General features: G+C 54.8%; 1 protein-coding gene across 1 annotated transcript in view; it reads left to right on the forward strand.

Annotated features, from left to right (window-relative positions):
• The window catches only part of HENMT1 (HEN methyltransferase 1), a 53,816-nt gene that overhangs the window by 7,588 nt on the left and 27,625 nt on the right, over positions 1 to 18,603 (forward strand). The window contains exon 2 of the mRNA XM_089691285.1: positions 16,763 to 16,877. Within this exon, the coding sequence (XP_089547411.1) occupies positions 16,791 to 16,877 (87 nt within the window). The 5' untranslated portion in view covers positions 16,763 to 16,790. The remainder of the gene's footprint in view (positions 1 to 16,762; positions 16,878 to 18,603) is intronic.

An 18,603-nucleotide genomic window follows, 5' to 3' on the forward strand; every position in this document is an offset into this window, starting at 1 on the left:
CGGTGTCATCCAGCGGTCGTGTCTCCACCGACAACCCTGCCATCATCGATTGGTTGGCTCGGTCGTCTTCCTCTTCCCAGGTCACCTCTGACACCTACAGCCAACGGTCGGTGGGTACGTCAGACACAACCGTTAGTTGGCATGGCCCGGGAGCAACCCCACTGAAATCACGTGTCCTCTACCTGCCCCTGTCCTTTGGTGTTCCCTCACCAAGCGAAGTATCGCATGCTATGGGCTCAGCCCCACTGTACAGTGAGGAAGAGCTAACAGAGGGCGGTCAGGAACGGGGGGAGACATCCGCCTCTTCAGCAGCCAGGCGAAGAAGTAGTGGCGAGGAGAGTGGCTCGGTAGCCGGTCTAGAGACAGGTCTGTCTCCTGACCCACACGCAGCCGAGGGGGCTAGTAGTGAGGCGGAGACCCTAATTGATGATGATGAGGCTGATCGCACTTGGCAGCCTCGTCGTCATCAGGCTATTTCTTCCGCATCATCAGGAGAAGAGGGTGGCAGCTTGGCAGCGAGCAAAACAGTCGGTGGGTTGCCCAGGAGGCAGCAGGGTCGCAGCAGTGTCAGTGGAGGCAAACGGCCACGGAGTAGAGCACCAGCTCCACTGCAGCCTACCACCACGGCCAGTAGTGGTGCCGGTGTGCACGGAGGAAGTAGCAGTCAGCCAGTGAGGAGTATCGGGGGCAAAGTTTCCTACTCGGCGGTGTGGCAATTTTTCGTCAAGCCGCCCGAGGAAGTAAACATAGCCGTATGTCGACTATGTGGCCAGAAAGTCAAGCGTGGCCAGGGGGCCCATGTTGGGACTACAGCGTTGCGTCAGCATATGCAGCGTCGCCATTTGGTGGCCTGGGAAAACCGTGATAAAGATACGGCGGTTCTGCCTGCCCCAGCCCCCGCTCCATCACCCGCTCCGTTACTTGCTCCGTCACCCGACGTCAATCGCCCTCTATCAGCCAGTCAAGGCTCCAACACCTCTGCTGAGGGGAGTTGTCGCTCGTTGGCATCTTCCACTCGTTCAGATGCTCCTTCTCCTGCTACTCCTCTTCACGGATTCCGTCAGCAGTCTTTCTTGGAATCCGTTTCCAAGAGACAACAGTTTGCGAGCACGCACCCGACGGTGCAAAAGCTGAACGTCCTCCTGTCCAAGTTGCTGGTGCTGCAGTCCCTCCCTTTCCAAGTGGTGGACTCAGCACCTTTCCAAGAAATGATGGCTTGTGCCGCGCCGCGGTGGAGAGTGCCAAGCCGTCATTTCTTCGCCAAAAAGGCAGTGCCAGCCCTGCATTCACATGTAGAAGAGATGGTGGGCCAGTCTTTGAGCATGTCGGTCTCTGCCAAAGTGCACGGCAGCGCCGACGTGTGGAGCTGTAACTACGGTCAGGGACAGTACATGTCATTTACGGCCCACTGGGTGAACGTGGTGCCGGCACAGCCGCACCAGCAACTTGGACAGGTCACGCCGCTTTTGCCTCCACGTTTGCACGTCCTTGGTCCACAAAAGATGTCCGCCTCTACCACCTCTTCTTCCGCCGTGTCCTCAGCCGCCACCCCCGTGCCAAGTCCCATTACCCGACTGGCATATCACATGTGCAGGGCGCAACGGTGTCACGCTGTGCTGCACCTGGTATGCCTTGGCGAACGTAGTCACACAGGGGAGGAACTTCTGAGTGTAATGAACAGAGAAATCGACAGATGGCTGTCTCCGCGCAAACTGAAAATCGGAACCATGTTGACCGACAACGGAAAGAACATGGTGTCTGCTCTGCGTCAAGGAAGGTTGTGCCATGCGCCATGCATGGCTCACGTGTTCAATCTGGTTGTCAAGCGGTTCCTAAAATCCACCATCCCACTGCAAGACATCCTTAAAATGTCACGTAAACTTTGCATGCATTTCAGCCATTCCTACACCGCAAAGCACACCCTCCTTGAGCTGCAGCGGCAGAACGGAATTCCACAGCATCGCCTGATCTGCGACGTTGCAACAAGGTGGAATTCAACCCTACACATGTTAGACCGCCTTTATGAACAGCGAAAGGCCATCACCGATTTCCTGATGTTACAAGCGGATAAAGGTACTCCCCTGTGTAACTTCGATGTCAGCCATTGGCAGCTCATGCGTGACACCTGCCGCTTGCTCAGGCCCTTTGAGGAGGCCACGCTATTCGTGAGTCGGCAGGACTATGGGATGAACGACGTCATTCCTCTGTTGCACGTCCTGGAACAAATGCTGTTAACAATGGCTGGTCAGGGTGCGGTAGACGTGGCGCACAGATCTCAACGCCACATGACCCCTGTGGGGGCAGGACAGGAAGAAGAGGAGGAGGTAGAGGAGGACATTGGTGCTCAGGAATTATTGAGTGAAATGGGTGGTTTTTCCACTCAGCGGACAGGAGTGGAGGAGCAGGAGCATCTGGTAGAGGAGGAAGAGGAGGAGACAGAGGACCCAGACGCACCGTGGCAGTATGCTGTGGAGATGGAGGCAGGGAGTCCCTCGCATTCCTTGGCACAAATGGCCCATAGCATGCTCGGTTGCTTGCGTAGCGACAGCCGAATAATAACCATCAGACAGAGGGATGACTTTTGGCTGTCCACCTTGTTGGACCCTCGTACCGTTCAAAAATGGTGGCCTTTTTCACACCTGCTGAGAGGGAGCCCAAAATAACGTACTATAAAAACCACCTATGTAGTCAGTTGGTCTCTGCCTTTCTGCACCAACGTCCATCCTCAGACACTGTGGGCCCTGTGCACTCGCGTTCCGCTGCCATGGCAGCAGGGGAGGGGTGGGGTGGTAGGAGCAGTGGCAGCTCCACCAGCAGCAGCTGCCTCAGTCTGCAGTCGATGATGAGTAGCTTTCTTCACCAGCGCAGTGAGGAAACTACTAACCAGCCGCAGCAGCAGCAGCATCAGGTGGACCTGGAGCAGGACCTCAAACAACAGGCTCGGGCCTACTTGGACAGCACCCTGCCAACCGAGGTAGACAATCCCCTTGACTACTGGGCAACTAAACTTGACCTTTGGCCCCAACTAGCTGAATTTGCCCTTGAAAGGCTGTCATGCCCGGCCAGTAGCGTGGCATCGGAGCGCGTGTCTAGTGCAGCAGGAGGTATTGTAACTCCGCGGAGGACACGACTGTCCACCCAAAGTGTGGAGAGACTCACGTTTGTGAAAATGAATCAGGCGTGGATTAGTCTGGATTTCAAACCACCAGTTCCTGATACAACTGACTAAATCCGCCATGAATCATGCCCCAAACATGTTATTATTTTTAACATAGGCCTCTGTATGGCCTTCAATTTAAGCTGCTTACGCTTCGCCACTCTGCCATGGGCCCCTGTACCGCCTCCTCTTGCTGCTGCCAGGTCCAGAGTGTGTCATGGGTCCCTGTACGGCCTCCCATTGCTGCTGACTTCATCCCCACACTCTGCCATGTGCCACTTTCAGGTCTCCTTACACTGTTGGTGGGTTCCATTTTGTCATAGGGTGCTGGCAGATTACGGGCCTCCCATTGCTGCTGCCAGGCCCGTAATCTGTCATGGGCCCCTGTACCGCCTCCTCATGCTGCTGCCAGGCCCGTAATCTGTCATGGGTCCCTGTACGGCCTACCATTGCTGCTGTCTCCATCGCCACACTCTGCCATGTGCCACTTTCAGGTCTCCTCACACTGCTGGTGGGTTCCATTTTGTCATAGGGTGCTGTATGGCCTCCCATTGCTGCTGCCTCCACCGCCACACTGTGGCTCCACACTCTGGTTTTGGCCCCGTGACTGCCCAAATGAGTGAAGTGTGCGGTGATTCTAAGATCGACGGCACTCATCTGCATGTCATACTGACTGACAGTATTATTTCTCTTCCCCAGCAGACTCCAAGGGCATTTAAATTAAAGGTACAGTGTTCTGCACTAATATAAAGGCTCTCTGAAGCCTAGAAACACCTTTTTATAAGTTAAATTCGCAGCGAATATATTCGCATCGAATCAAATTTATTCCTCGAATTCGCCGAATCAGCCGAATCGAATTTTTGAATACTTCGCTCATCTCTAGTCTGGACTTTGACTGGGCCATTCTAACACATGAATATGCTTTTATCTAAACCATTTCATTATAGCTCCGGTCATTGTCCTGCTGGAAGGTGAACCTCCTCCCCAGTCTCAAGTCTTTTGTATACTCTAACAGGTTTTCTTCTAAGATTGCCCTGTACTCGGCTCCATCCATCTTCCCATCAACTCTGACCATGTCGGGGCTCCCAGGTATGACCAGAGGTGTGTGACTGATGCAGGGAAACGCAGACTTCAGATATGTGATAAACAATACAATTTATTAACACTAACAATACAAACATAAACGCAGTGCAATACTAAAACATAACACAGTGCAAACAAACCAAACCAACCACCCACAGATAACAGTATATACAAGCAAGCGTCGTCAGGCAGGCCGGGTCAATATCAATAGGGCAGGTAGGTACAGGGGGAGCAAGCAGAGAATGGTCGGGGTCACAGGCCAGGTTCAGCAGGTAGCAAGCAGCGTAGTACAGAGGGTCAAGCAGAGAGATGGTCAGGGTCACAAGCCAGGGATCAGGACAGGTAGCAGAGAATCAGACAGGAACAGAGAGCAGGAACAGGATACAGGGCCAAGAGAAACACAACACCAAGGCAGAGTCTGTGGGTCTGGCCATCCCTTAAATACCCCAGCATCATCAGTTCCAGGTGTTTAGCTGGCTGAAAGGTTGAGTCTCTGATTGCTGGGAGCACCCGCTGGCCAGCCCTGGTACTGCAGATCAAAAGGCAGGTGAGTCCCACCATTGCTGGCCAGTCCATTCCTAACAGTACCCCCCCCCCCAAGGAGCGGCCTCAGGACGCTCCAAACAGTCCTAGCTGGGCAAAATGTTCCACCGCCCGGGTCTGGTAACTGGCGGGATATCAAAGACTGGCACACCGGGCTGGACTCCGGGCAGAGGCACACCGGGCTGGACTCCGGGCAGAGGCACACCGGGCTGGACTCCGGGCAGAGGCACATCGGGCAGAGGCACATCGGGCAGGACTCCGGGCAGAGGCACACCGGGCAGAGGCACACCGGGCAGAGGCACATCGGGCAGAGGCACATCGGGCAGGACTCCGAGCAGAGGCACACCGGGCAGAGGCACACCGGGCAGAGGCACACCGGGCAGAGGCACATCGGGCAGAGGCACACCGGGCAGAGGCACATCGGGCAGAGGCACATCGGGCAGAGGCACATCGGGCAGGACTCCGGGCAGGACTCCGGGCAGAGGCACATCGGGCAGGACTCCGGGCAGAGGCACATCGGGCAGGACTCCGGGCAGAGGCACATCGGGCAGGACTCCGGGCAGAGGCACATCGGGCAGGACTCCGGGCAGAGGCACATCGGGCAGGACTCCGGGCAGAGGCACATCGGGCAGGACTCCGGGCAGAGGCACATCGGGCAGGACTCCGGGCAGAGGCACATCGGTTTACCAGGCGAAGCAGCAGGCAGCGGGCCACCGGGCGGAGCAGCAGGCACCAGGCCCCCGGGCGGAGCAGCAGGCACCGGGCCCCCGGGCGGAGCAGCAGGCACCGGGCCCCCGGGCGGAGCAGCAGGCGTCGGGCCCCCGGGCGGAGCAGCAGGCGTCGGGCCCCCGGGCGGGGCGACCGGCGTCGGGCCCCCGGGCGGGGCGGCGGGCGCCGGGCCCCCAGGAGGGGCGGCGGGCGCCGGGCCCCCAGGAGGGGCGGCGGGCGCCGGGCCCCCAGGAGGGGCGGCGGGCGCCGGGCCCCCAAGAGGGGCGGCGGGCGCCGGGCCCCCAGGCGGGGCGACAGGCATCGGGCCCCCAGGCGGGGCGACAGGCATCGGGCCCCCAGGCGGGGCGACAGGCATCGGGGCGACAGGCATCGTGCCCCCAGGCGGGGCGACAGGCATCGTGCCCCCAGGCGGGGCGACAGGCATCGTGCCCCCAGGCGGGGCGACAGGCATCGTGCCCCCAGGCGGGGCGACAGGCATCGGGGCGACAGGCATCGTGCCCCCAGGCGGGGCGACAGGCATCGTGCCCCCAGGCGGGGCGACAGGCATCGTGCCCCCAGGCGGGGCGGCGGGCGCCGGACCCCCAGGCGGGGCGGCGGGCGCCGGACCCCCAGGAGGGGCGGCGGGCGCCGGGCCCCCAAGAGGGGCGGCGGGCGCCGGACCCCCAGGCGGGGCGACCGGCATCGGGCCCCCAGGCGGGGCAACAGGCATCGGGCCCCCAGGCGGGGCGACAGGCATCGGGCCCCCAGGCGGGGCGACAGGCATCGGGCCCCCAGGCGGGGCGACAGGCATCGGGGCGACAGGCATCGTGCCCCCAGGCGGGGCGACAGGCATCGTGCCCCCAGGTGGGGCGACAGGCATCGTGCCCCCAGGCGGGGCGACAGGCATCGGGGCGACAGGCATCGTGCCCCCAGGCGGGGCGACAGGCATCGTGCCCCCAGGCGGGGCGACAGGCATCGTGCCCCCAGGCGGGGCGACAGGCATCGTGCTCCCAGGCGGGGCGGCGGGCGCCGGACCCCCAGGCGGAGCGACAGGTCTCGGGCCCTCAGGCGGAGCGGCGGGTGCCGGACCCCCAGATGGAGCGACAGGTCTCGGGCCCTCAGGCGGAGCGGCGGGCGCCGGACCCCCAGGCGGAGCGACAGGTCTCGGGCCCTCAGGCGGAGCGGCGGGCGCCGGACCCCCAGGCGGAGCGACAGGTCTCGGGCCCTCAGGCGGAGCGGCGGGTGCCGGACCCCCAGATGGAGCGACAGGTCTCGGGCCCTCAGGCGGAGCGGCGGGCGCCGGACCCCCAGGCGGAGCGACAGGTCTCGGGCCCTCAGGCGGAGCGGCGGGCGCCGGACCCCCAGGCGGAGCGACTGGTCTCGGGCCCTCAGGCGGAGCGGCGGGCGCCGGACCCCCAGGCGGAGCGACAGGTCTCGGGCCCTCAGGCGGAGCGGCGGGCGCCGGACCCCCAGATGGAGCGACAGGTCTCGGGCCCTCAGGCGGAGCGGCGGGCGCCGGACCCCCAGGTGGAGCGACAGGTCTCGGGCCCTCAGGCGGAGCGGCGGGCGCCGGACCCCCAGGTGGAGCGACAGGTCTCGGGCCCTCAGGCGGAGCGGCGGGCGCCGGACCCCCAGGAGGAGCGACAGGTCTCGGGCCCTCAAGCGGAGCGGCGGGCGCCGGACCCCCAGGAGGAGCGACAGGTCTCAGGCCCCCAGGCGGGGCGGCGGGCACCGAGTCACCAGGCACAACCGTGGGCTCCGAGTCAACTGGGATGACCGCTGGCATTGGGTCAGACATTGGATCGTCTGGCTGGACAGCGGGCATCGGGTCACCAGGCATCAGGTCATTTGGCTCGACAGCGGGCACCGCGTCATCTGGCAAGGCAGTGGGCTCCGAGTCAACTGGTATGACCGCGGGCACTGGGTCAGACATTGGATCGTCTGGCTGGACAGCGGGCACTGGGTCACCAGGCATCAGGTCATTTGGCTTGACAGCGGGCACCGCGTCATCTGGCAAGGCAGTGGGCTCCGAGTCAACAGGCACGACAGTGAGCACCGGGTCATCAGGTACCGGATTGTCTGGCTCGACAGCGGGCACCGCGTCATCTGGCAAGGCAGTGGGCTCCGAGTCAACTGGTATGACCGCGGGCCCTGGGTCAGACATTGGATCGTCTGGCTGGACAGCGGGCACTGGGTCACCAGGCATCAGGTCATTTGGCTTGACAGCGGGCACCGCGTCATCTGGCAAGGCAGTGGGCTCCGAGTCAACAGGCACGACAGTGAGCACCGGGTCATCAGGTACCGGATTGTCTGGCTCGACAGCGGGCATCGGGTCACCAGGTATGACAGCGGGCACTGGGTCACCAGGCATCAGGTCATTTGGCTCGACAGCGGGCACCGGATCAGGTACCGGATCATCTGGATCAACAGCGGGCATCGAGTCAACTGGCCTAATAGGATCGTCAGGCTGGATCAGTTCATCATGCTGGGTAGAGGCATCAGGCCGAGTAGAGGCTTCAGGCCGAGTAGAGGCTTCAGGCCGAGTAGAGGCATCAGGCCGAGTAGAGGCATCAGGCCGAGTAGAGGCTTCAGGCCGAGTAGAGGCATCAGGCCGAGTAGAGGCATCAGGCCGAGTAGAGGCATCAGGCCGAGTAGAGGCTTCAGGCCGAGTAGAGGCTTCAGGCCGAGTAGAGGCATCAGGCCGAGTAGAGGCTTCAGGCCGAGTAGAGGCTTCAGGCCGAGTAGAGGCATCAGGCCGAGTAGAGGCTTCAGGCCGAGTAGAGGCTTCAGGCCGAGTAGAGGCTTCAGGCCGAGTAGAGGCATCAGGCTGAAGAGAGGCATCAGGCTGCGTACAGGCATCAGGCTGAAGAGAGGCATCAGGCTGCGTACCGGCATCAGGCTGAAGAGAGGCTTCAGGCTGAACCACGGAAGGCAGGCTCACCGGTTTGGATACTGGCAGGATGGTATTGGTTGGAAAGAATTTTCGCTTTTTTCTGGTTTTAACTACTGGAGCACTGCAAGTAAACGCAGGTCTGCAAACGAATGGAGCAGCTGGAGACAGAGAAGAACTGGAGAATGGAACAGGAGAGGGAGCGGTTGCTACAGAGGGCTCTTTTACAGGGTTAAAGGCAGGATAGGTGCAGCGAGTGGGAACAGGGTACTGACATGCGGTAGATAGCAGGGCAGGAGGAGCTGTTGGGAATGCAGGAGTAGAGTTTTGAGGAAATAGATTAGAAGCAGGACTGGGTCTTTGTAAGCTGACTGAGGCTGGGTGCAACAAATCTGTCCATGTCTGCAGTATGGGTTGAACAAAGCTGAGCTTACACAAAGCCTGTCTGGTCAATGACTGCACTGCGTTTATACAATCTCTTAGTGTCTGTGGTGAACATGTGGAATAACGCTCCAGAAAGTAACCCACATCATCCTCTAATAACCACACCAGGGACTCTACCTGGTCTGCACTAAATGGTGGCAAAAATTCATCCCTGCATTCGGGGGAACCAGATGAAACCAACTCAGCACAAACTTCTATCAAAGGCTGCACCTCAGAGAACTCTGTGCCCTGATCTACTAGAACATGAGCGAGCCGTATACATTCTAGCAGTTCATCCCGGGTATACTCCTTCAGAGTCTGATAAGCATACTCCCTGTCATCAAACACTAGCAGATATAAATATTCAACCTCATCCAGATCCATCCTTCCCATCAACAAGCCAAGATGGCTTCCCTGTGCAGCCACTTCTGGTCAGGATTGGCCTTGGTGTAATGTCAGGGCTCCCAGGTATGACCAGAGGTGTGTGACTGATGCAGGGAAACGCAGACTTCAGATATGTGATAAACAATACAATTTATTAACACTAACAATACAAACATAAACGCAGTGCAATACTAAAACATAACACAGTGCAAACAAACCAAACCAACCACCCACAGATAACAGTATATACAAGCAAGCGTCGTCAGGCAGGCCGGGTCAATATCAATAGGGCAGGTAGGTACAGGGGGAGCAAGCAGAGAATGGTCGGGGTCACAGGCCAGGTTCAGCAGGTAGCAAGCAGCGTAGTACAGAGGGTCAAGCAGAGAGATGGTCAGGGTCACAAGCCAGGGATCAGGACAGGTAGCAGAGAATCAGACAGGAACAGAGAGCAGGAACAGGATACAGGGCCAAGAGAAACACAACACCAAGGCAGAGTCTGTGGGTCTGGCCATCCCTTAAATACCCCAGCATCATCAGTTCCAGGTGTTTAGCTGGCTGAAAGGTTGAGTCTCTGATTGCTGGGAGCACCCGCTGGCCAGCCCTGGTACTGCAGATCAAAAGGCAGGTGAGTCCCACCATTGCTGGCCAGTCCATTCCTAACAGACCAGCTTCCTTGTCCCTGCTGAAGAAAGGCATCCCTACAACATGATGCTGCCACAACCATGTTTCATGGTGGGTGTAAGGGACCGCCCGGCGGTACCACTAGCACTCCACTGATCGGATGTTCCCAGCGCACGGAGTCTAAGCCCCAGAGTACTTGTTCACCAGGGCCCCTGATGGTGGGGATGGACTTGGAGTACCCCAGGACCAGGTCGTGACTACTGAGGACACCCGTCAGTGGTAGGGGTATTCGCCAGGGGCTCCCACGGGAGAGAGCCAGGTATGAGGAGGTCTGGAGACCCCGTAGAGAGGGACGGATGGATGGATGGCTGAGCAGGAGCAGGGTCATACAAGCCGGGTCAGTAACTATGGGGACGGTGCGGTACAGAGCAGCGGGCAAAGAATAGTCGGGTCACACGCCAGGTCAGCAACAGCAGGTCAGATCCAATAGGGGGCATTCAGGAGAGAGGTCAGGCAAGCAAGGGTCAAGAACAGGAGAAAACAGCAAGGTCAGGGCACAATCCGGGTCAGCAACTTACTTTAGACAGGTTCACAGGTTCACAGGATACAAGAGACCAAAAGGCACTGAATGACAGCTCAGGGCCGTTTAAATATCCCGCCCTGCGCTGTCACTGGTGCCAGGCGCGCGCCCGTGGACACTACTGCGCATGCGCGAACCTGATTGCCGTGGTCGGCCAAGTCCCGGCGCTCGCGTAGAGGGAGGTGTACTGCGCCTGCGCCGAGCCCAGCGGCGCGGCGATCTCCGACATTGCCCCTCCCCTACGGGCAACCTCCGGATGCCCACCCGATCTCTCCACCACGGGTGATCACGAAGAAACTCCCGGACGAGTCTCGGTGCGTGAACATTATGAGCCGGTTCCCAGGAATTGTCCTCAGGACCATAGCCCTTCCACTTAATTAGGAATTGGGTCTGGCCCCCCCTTCTTCGGCACTTAAGGATCGTTTCTACCTCAAATTCCTCTTGTCCTTCGACCGTTATGGCCTCTGGGGGTCTGGATTCTCGTTCTGGGAAGGCATCTGGGATCACTGGCTTCAGCAGGGATACATGGAAGACTGGATGAATTCTGAACGTGTCCGGAAGGATAAGCTCGTATGCCACTTCGTTGACCATCCGCTTTACCTGAAAAGGCCCCACAAATTTAGGTCCCAATTTTTTCGAGGGACAAAGCATCTTCAAGTTGGTTGTGGCCAACCACACCTTCTGCCCAGGCCGCAACGCCAAATCCCCTCTTCGTTTCTTGTTAAACTCCTTCTTATTGTCCTCTTGAGCCCGAGCGATGGCTTCCTGGAGTAACTTGTTATTGACGGAGAAGAAGGTCAACGCATCCTGCGTTGCCGGAACTGGGCATTCAGAGACCAAATCAGGGAGAAAGACAGGGTGGAACCCATAATTCGAAAAGAATGGGGACTGCCCCGTTGCCGAATGGCTTGCGTTGTTATAAGCGAACTCCGCCAGGGGTAAAAGTGACAGCCAATCATCCTGCAGGAAAGACGTGTAGCAACGCAAGTATTGCTCCAGGGTCTGGTTCGTCCTCTCGGTCTGACTGTTGGTCTGAGGGTGGAACGCGGAGGAGAGGGACAACTTGATATCCAGGGCCTTGCACAGAGCCCTCCAAAACTTAGATGTAAACTGGACCCCTCGATCAGAGACGATGTCCTCAGGTACTCCATGAAGTCTAACGATCTCCCGGATAAATATTCGCGCCGTCTCGGTTGCTGACGGAGTCTTTCTTAGTGGCACGAAGTGAGCCATTTTGGATAGGCGATCAATGACCACCAGAATTGCCGTGTGGTCTTGTGACGGTGGGAGCTCGACTATGAAGTCCATCGCGATTTTCTGCCAAGGCCGTTCGGGAATCGGCAAAGGTCGCAACAGCCCCCAGGCTTTGCTCCTTGATGGTTTGCTCTTCTGGCAGATGGTACAGGATCTCACGTAGCGCTTGCAATCCTTAGCCATGTTTGGCCACCAAAACGAGCGCCGGAGAAGCTCCAGAGTCTTGACTGGGCCAAAGTGACCTGCCAGCGGGTGATCGTGGCAATGCCCCAAAACCAGGGTCCGGACTTCCTCAGGTACCACGATAGAATCCTCCTTCCACAGGAGTCCCCCTTTGTTCTGGAGGGATACCCCAACTGGGGTTGGTGTGGCCGTAGATGCTTCTATTAACTTGGAGCGAAGGTCCGTCTGGAGCGCCAAGAAGTTTCCTGAGGACAAGATAGTGTCGGGTACCAGTTCTTCTTCGGAGTCCTCAAACATGCGAGATAGTGCGTCGGGCTTCGTATTTTTAGATCCGGGCCTGTAAGTAATATGAAAATTAAATCTGGAAAAGAACAGGGCCCATCTTGCCTGCCGTGGGCGTAGACGCTTGGCAGTCCTCAGATATTCCAGATTCTTGTGGTCTGTGAAAATCAATATGGGGTGTGAGGCACCTTCCAGCAGGTATCTCCATTCTTCTAGCGCTGCTTTGATAGCCAGCAGCTCTCGATCCCCGATATCGTAATTCTTCTCCGCTGAGGTGACTTTCCTCGAGAAGAATGCTACGGGATGGAGTAACTCTTTGGTGCCTTTCCGCTGAGACAGGATGGATCCTACCGCATTCTCCGATGCATCTACCTCCAAGATGTAGGGCAGGGCCGCGTCCGGGTGGCCCAGGATGGGTGCCGAGGTAAATAGCTTTTTCAGAGCTTCGAAAGCTCTTTGAGCCTCTGGTGTCCATTTGAACCGGGTTCCAAGTTTGGTTAGTTGAGTAATGGGGGAGACCAGACCCGAGAAGTTCTTGATGAACTTCCGATAAAAGTTTGCGAACCCTATAAACCGTTGGACACCTTTTTTGTCCGTGGGTTCAGGCCAATCTAAAATTGCAGAGACCTTCTGGGGGTCCATCGCGACCCCCGCAGTGGAGATAATCAGGCCTAGAAACGTGATGCTAGATTGCTCGAAGCAACATTTCTCCGCCTTAGCATATAACCCATGCTGCCGCAATCGCCCCAAAACTTTTGCCACATGTATCCTATGATCCTCTAGAGAGGGTGAAAAAATTAGTATGTCGTCCAAGTAGACGATAACGAAGACATCCAAAAAATCCCTGAAGATGTCGTTCACAAAGTGTTGGAAGGTGGCTGGTGCATTGCACAGCCCAAATGGCATGACCAAGTATTCAAAGTGGCCAAACCGGGTACGGAAAGCAGTTTTCCACTCGTCCCCCTCTCTTATGCGTACCAGGTTATAGGCCCCCCTTAAATCAAGCTTTGTGAAAATAACCGCAGCCTTTAGGCTCTGAAACAGTTCTGGTACCAATGGCAATGGGTAACGATTTTTGATCGTGACCCTGTTCAGCTCCCGGTAGTCGATACAAGGTCTCAGGGTTTTGTCTTTTTTCTCCACGAAGAAGATTCCCGCTCCTGCTGGAGAAGTGGAGGGGCGGATGAATCCCTTCTGGAGGCTGTCCTCGATATATTCCCTTAGGGCCCCCAATTCAAGCTCAGATAGGGGGAAAATACGCCCAAAAGGGATTTCAGAGCCTGGTAACAGGTCGATTGGACAGTCATACGGGCGGTGGGGGGGCAGAGTATCGGCTCCCCGCTTACTGAACACGTCCAGGAACCCATGATAGGCTGCGGGAATAACCTGTTTCAAATCGGAGTCTCCTTCGGAGCAAAGGAGAACTCGGGGCCCTGCGGGGCCCGAAGTGCGACAATGTTCCCGACAGTATGGGGAAGGGAACGAGATTGACCCGGTTTCCCAGTCAATCTGGGGGTTATGGGCCCGTAACCATGGGAGCCCCAGAATGACTGGGAAAAGAGGTGATGCAATAGCGTCCAAGCGGAGGAACTCCTGGTGCTGGTTGGCAATGATAGTGGCAATGGGGGGAGTTTCCTGATTAACTACCCCCGATTTTATCTGGGAACCATCAGCCAAAAAGATGTTGAAGCCCTTCTGTCTGTGTTGGAGAGGGATACCCTGCTGGTGAGCAAACTCTAGATCCAGGAAACAGCTGCATGCCCCCGAATCAACTATGGCTGTCACCTCCACGGTCTTTCCTGGAAGCTGAAAGGAGAGGGGCACTACTAAGTATTGCGATGGACAGGTATTGCTAATAGACAAAGAAGAAAAACGGGTGCACTTACTCATTTTCTGAGGGCAGGATCGCACCATATGACCAGCTTCACCGCAGTAAAGGCAGAGGTTCTGGGCTCGTCTGCGCTGGCGTTCCTCCGGTGATAATTTAGGCCGTGCCAGACCTAGCTGCATAGGTTCCGGAACATCTCCTGGTGGTGGGTTCTGGATGCTTTGTCGGGTTGGTGGGCTGGGGCCTAGGAATGGACCCCAGGTATTTCCGCGACCCTGGCCGGACCTCTCAAGCCTGCATTCCCGCAGTCTTCGGTCAATCTTAATTGTCAGGGCAATAAGGTCTTCTAGAGACTCGGGAACCTCCACCCGGGCCAGCTCATCTTTCAAGGGATCGGAGAGCCCCATACGGAACTGGTGCAATAGAGCGAACTCATTCCAGCGTGTGTCCCCCATCCACCGCCTGAAATCAGAGGCGTATTCCTCTGCCGCCCGCCGGCCCTGTCGGAGCGCATATAAGGTCGCTTCGGCAGAGGCTGCCCGCTGTGGGTCATCATACAAGATGGCCATTGCTTCAAAGAAACTATTGACCGATCCCAGGTGAGGATCATTGTTTCCCCTTAGCCGGTGGGCCCAATCCTGGGGTTCACCCTGTAGTAGTGAAATAATGAATCCTACCTTCACGTTTTCGGTCAGGAAGGTACGGGGTTGTAGCTCAAAAAACAAGAGACAGGAATCACGGAATGACCGGAAGCGTGTGCGGTCCCCGTGAAAACGCTCTGGTAGGGGTACTCGGGGTTCTGCCATAGGGAGCGGGGCGGAAGCCCCTGAGACTGGCTCCTGAGCTACCAGGGCCGGGGGTGCAGAAACCGGGGCCTGTGGGGCAGGGTCAGAAATAGAGCCAGTCTGGATGCGATTCTCCAGCTGCATGCATCTGTCCTGCAGGGCCGTTACGGCCTGCGTCAAATTAGCTAGGTGCCTGCAAATTTCCTCTAGCGGGGAGGGCCCTCCTCTAGGCTCAGTCATGGCCTTTTGGTACTGTAAGGGACCGCCCGGCGGTACCACTAGCACTCCACTGATCGGATGTTCCCAGCGCACGGAGTCTAAGCCCCAGAGTACTTGTTCACCAGGGCCCCTGATGGTGGGGATGGACTTGGAGTACCCCAGGACCAGGTCGTGACTACTGAGGACACCCGTCAGTGGTAGGGGTATTCGCCAGGGGCTCCCACGGGAGAGAGCCAGGTATGAGGAGGTCTGGAGACCCCGTAGAGAGGGACGGATGGATGGATGGATGGCTGAGCAGGAGCAGGGTCATACAAGCCGGGTCGGTAACTATGGGGACGGTGCGGTACAGAGCAACGGGCAAAGAATAGTCGGGTCACACGCCAGGTCAGCAACAGCAGGTCAGATCCAATAGGGGGCATTCAGGAGAGAGGTCAGGCAAGCAAGGGTCAAGAACAGGAGAAAACAGCAAGGTCAGGGCACAATCCGGGTCAGCAACTTACTTTAGACAGGTTCACAGGATACAAGAGACCAAAAGGCACTGAATGACAGCTCAGGGCCGTTTAAATATCCCGCCCTGCGCTGTCATTGGTGCCAGGCGCGCGCCCATGGACACTACTGCGCATGCGCGAACCTGATTGCCGCGGTCGGCCAAGTCCCGGCGCTCGCGTAGAGGGAGGTGTACTGCGCCTGCGCCGAGCCCAGCGGCGCGGCGATCTCCGACAGTGGGAATGGCGTGTTCAGGGTGATATGCAGTGTTAGTTTTCCACCACACATAGCATTTTGCTTTGAGATCAATAATTTCAATTTTGGTCTCATCTAACCAGAGCACCTTCTTCCACATGTTTGCTGTGTCCCTCACATGGCTTCTTGAAAACTGCAAACGTGACTACTTATGGCTTTCTTTCAACAATAGCTTTCTTCTCTCCACTCTTCCATAAAGGCCAGATTTGTGGAGTAATAGTTGCCTTGTGGACAGATTCTCCCACCTGAACTGTGGATCTCTGCAGCTCCTCCTGATTTACCATGGGTCTCTTGGTTGCTTCTGTGATTAATACTCTCCTTTCCCGGCCTGATAGTTTAGGTGGATGGCCATGTCTCGGTAAGTTTGCAGTTGTGTCATACTCTTTCCATTTTCGGATGATGGATTGAACAGTACTCCGTGAGATTTTCTAAGCTTGGCATATTTTTTTATAACCTAACCCTGCTTTAAACTTTGCCACAACGTTATCCCTGACCTGTCTGGTGTGTTCCTTGGCCTTTATGATGCTGTTTGTTCACTAATGTTCTCTAACAAACATCTGAGGGCTTCACATAATAGCTGTATTTATACTGAGATTAAAATACAGACAGGTGGATTCTATTTACTAATTAGGTGATTTCTGAAGGCAATTGGTTCCACTAGATTTTAGTTAGGGATATCTGAGTAATGGGAGCTGAATACAAGTGCACGCCACACTTTTCAGATATTTGTAAAAAAATGTTGAAAACCATTTATCATTTTCCTTCCACTTCACAATTATGTGCCACTTTGTGTTTGGTCTTTCACATAAAATCCCAATAAAATACATTTACATTTTTGGTTGTAACATGACAAAATGTGGAAAATTTAAAGCGGTATGAATACTTTTTCAAGGCACTGTACAAGTTAAATTTATGGGTACTGTATATTTATGGCTAAGAAAATGGTGATGTTATGATGAAAGTAAAAGTTGTGTTAAGCTCAACTATATTTCTCCTCCACTCTTCTTGTTTCACGTGTTCTAAGACAATTATTTTGTCTGTTATTTTGGATATTTAGTATAAAGTAAATAATATTTTTCAGTAAACTCCAAAAGGCTGCCTGAAGACAAATGGAGCCAGTGAGATTTAGCCCTCCTTTGAGCCAACAAAGATATGAATTTGTAATATCTTTTGTGAATAATTACAAACCCAAGAAGGTAAGCGTATATATTTTTTCCTGCTGTATACATCCATACAGTCTATGCATGCAGCTTTGTATCTCTTTAAAGAGAAAATTTCATTAACACACATATCCACAGTTTTATAGATGATTAAAGTGATATTAAAACCAACCTTGAGGGACTTGAACTGTGTCTTGATACAGAGTTGCATAAATATAAACACAGGGCTCCATAGTTTTGGATAAAAACAAGAACAAACAGTGCGCTGAATTCGGATTTTCTAAGAGTCACGGAAATTGTCATTGGGCAACCTAGCTTCGGTTCGGAAGCACTCAAGAGAACAGGGGCCACCCTCAGGAAAAAAGGAAAGGACCCAGAGCTGAGAATCCACACACATACAATCCATTGAATGTGACAAAAATGTCCAAGAGTCCAAGGTAAATTAATGATAAAATTGATTCATAACAGAATAGATCTAATGCGTTTCGGGGGCCAAATGCACTCCCCCTTTACGAGGCCTTAAGAATTGTGAAGTGCTTAAAGTGTTACTAAACCCACAAAAGTAAAATCAGTCTGTATATGCAGTAAAGCAAGCTTGATATATTCACTGTGGAACCTAAGGGGTTAATCCTTTGCACTGTGTAAAAATGCTGTTTGATCCTAACTTCTGATAGAAGTCAAGACTGCTCTAACTGCTGATGAGAAATGGTTTTTAGCCATTTATATTTACTAAAATGATTTTATTTCAATGTAGTGTGTACTGTGGGATATCAGATAGAGTGAATGCAGGGTCCTGGATTTAATAACACTTTAAATAGACTCAGGTAAGCAGATACCAAATAAAACTGCACTGTGATTTACTGCTTGGAAAGCTGCAGGAGGGCAGGTTACGCTAGTGTAAGTGAATGCAGAAAACACAGAATGCAGTGAATGCCCTTTCACAAACACTAGCATAACCTGCCCTCCTGAAACTTTCCAAGCAGTAAATCACAGTGCAGTGTTGTTTGATATCTGCTCCCCTGAGTCCATTTAAGCACAGTCAGAATTCTTAAGCCCTCATGAAGGGGTAGGGTGTTTGTCCCCTGAAACGCATTGGTTCTATGTTGCTATGAATTAATTTTATCATTAAATGACCTTGGTCTTTTGGACATTTATTTGATGCTCTCACTGGATTGTATGTCCTTCCTTTTCTTCAAGCTAACAGACTCACTGAAAATTGCACTGTCCACTGTTAACCAAATAATTTACTGTTTGTAAGCACTAATAATGATTATAGTGTTTTTTTTAATCAAAAGATATTTTTGAAAAACATTTGTGCAGCTATCACAGGGCTTAGAAAATCAGTAGCATTATCTTTTTTCTACTATTCCTATGCTTTCGGAAAAGATATGGTTTGGGGACTCTTTAGAAATACTAAAAACTGTAATAAAAACATTAAAAATTGCAAGAATGGTCTGGCCACCTGAGATTTAAAGTGAAGCACAGAGCCTGGCAGCAAAGTGCTAAGCCTCATCGCTGTGTATCTGCAGTGTGAGATCTAAGGCACACTGCATTTTTTATTATTTATTACAGGTACTTATATAGTGCCGTCAATTTACGCAGCGCTTTACATATATATTGTACATTCACATCAGTCCCTAACCCTCAAGGGATGTACAATCTAAGGTCCCTAACTTACATTCATACATACATGGGCCAATTTAGACAGGATCCAATTAACCTACCAGCATGTCTTTGGAGTATGCGAGGAAACCGGAGTACC

The sequence above is a fragment of the Staurois parvus genome, unplaced genomic scaffold (genome assembly GCF_062004578.1).
Source record: "Staurois parvus isolate SC_StPar_1 unplaced genomic scaffold, SC_StPar_1.0 ptg000560l, whole genome shotgun sequence".
NCBI classification, from domain to species: domain Eukaryota; kingdom Metazoa; phylum Chordata; class Amphibia; order Anura; family Ranidae; genus Staurois; species Staurois parvus.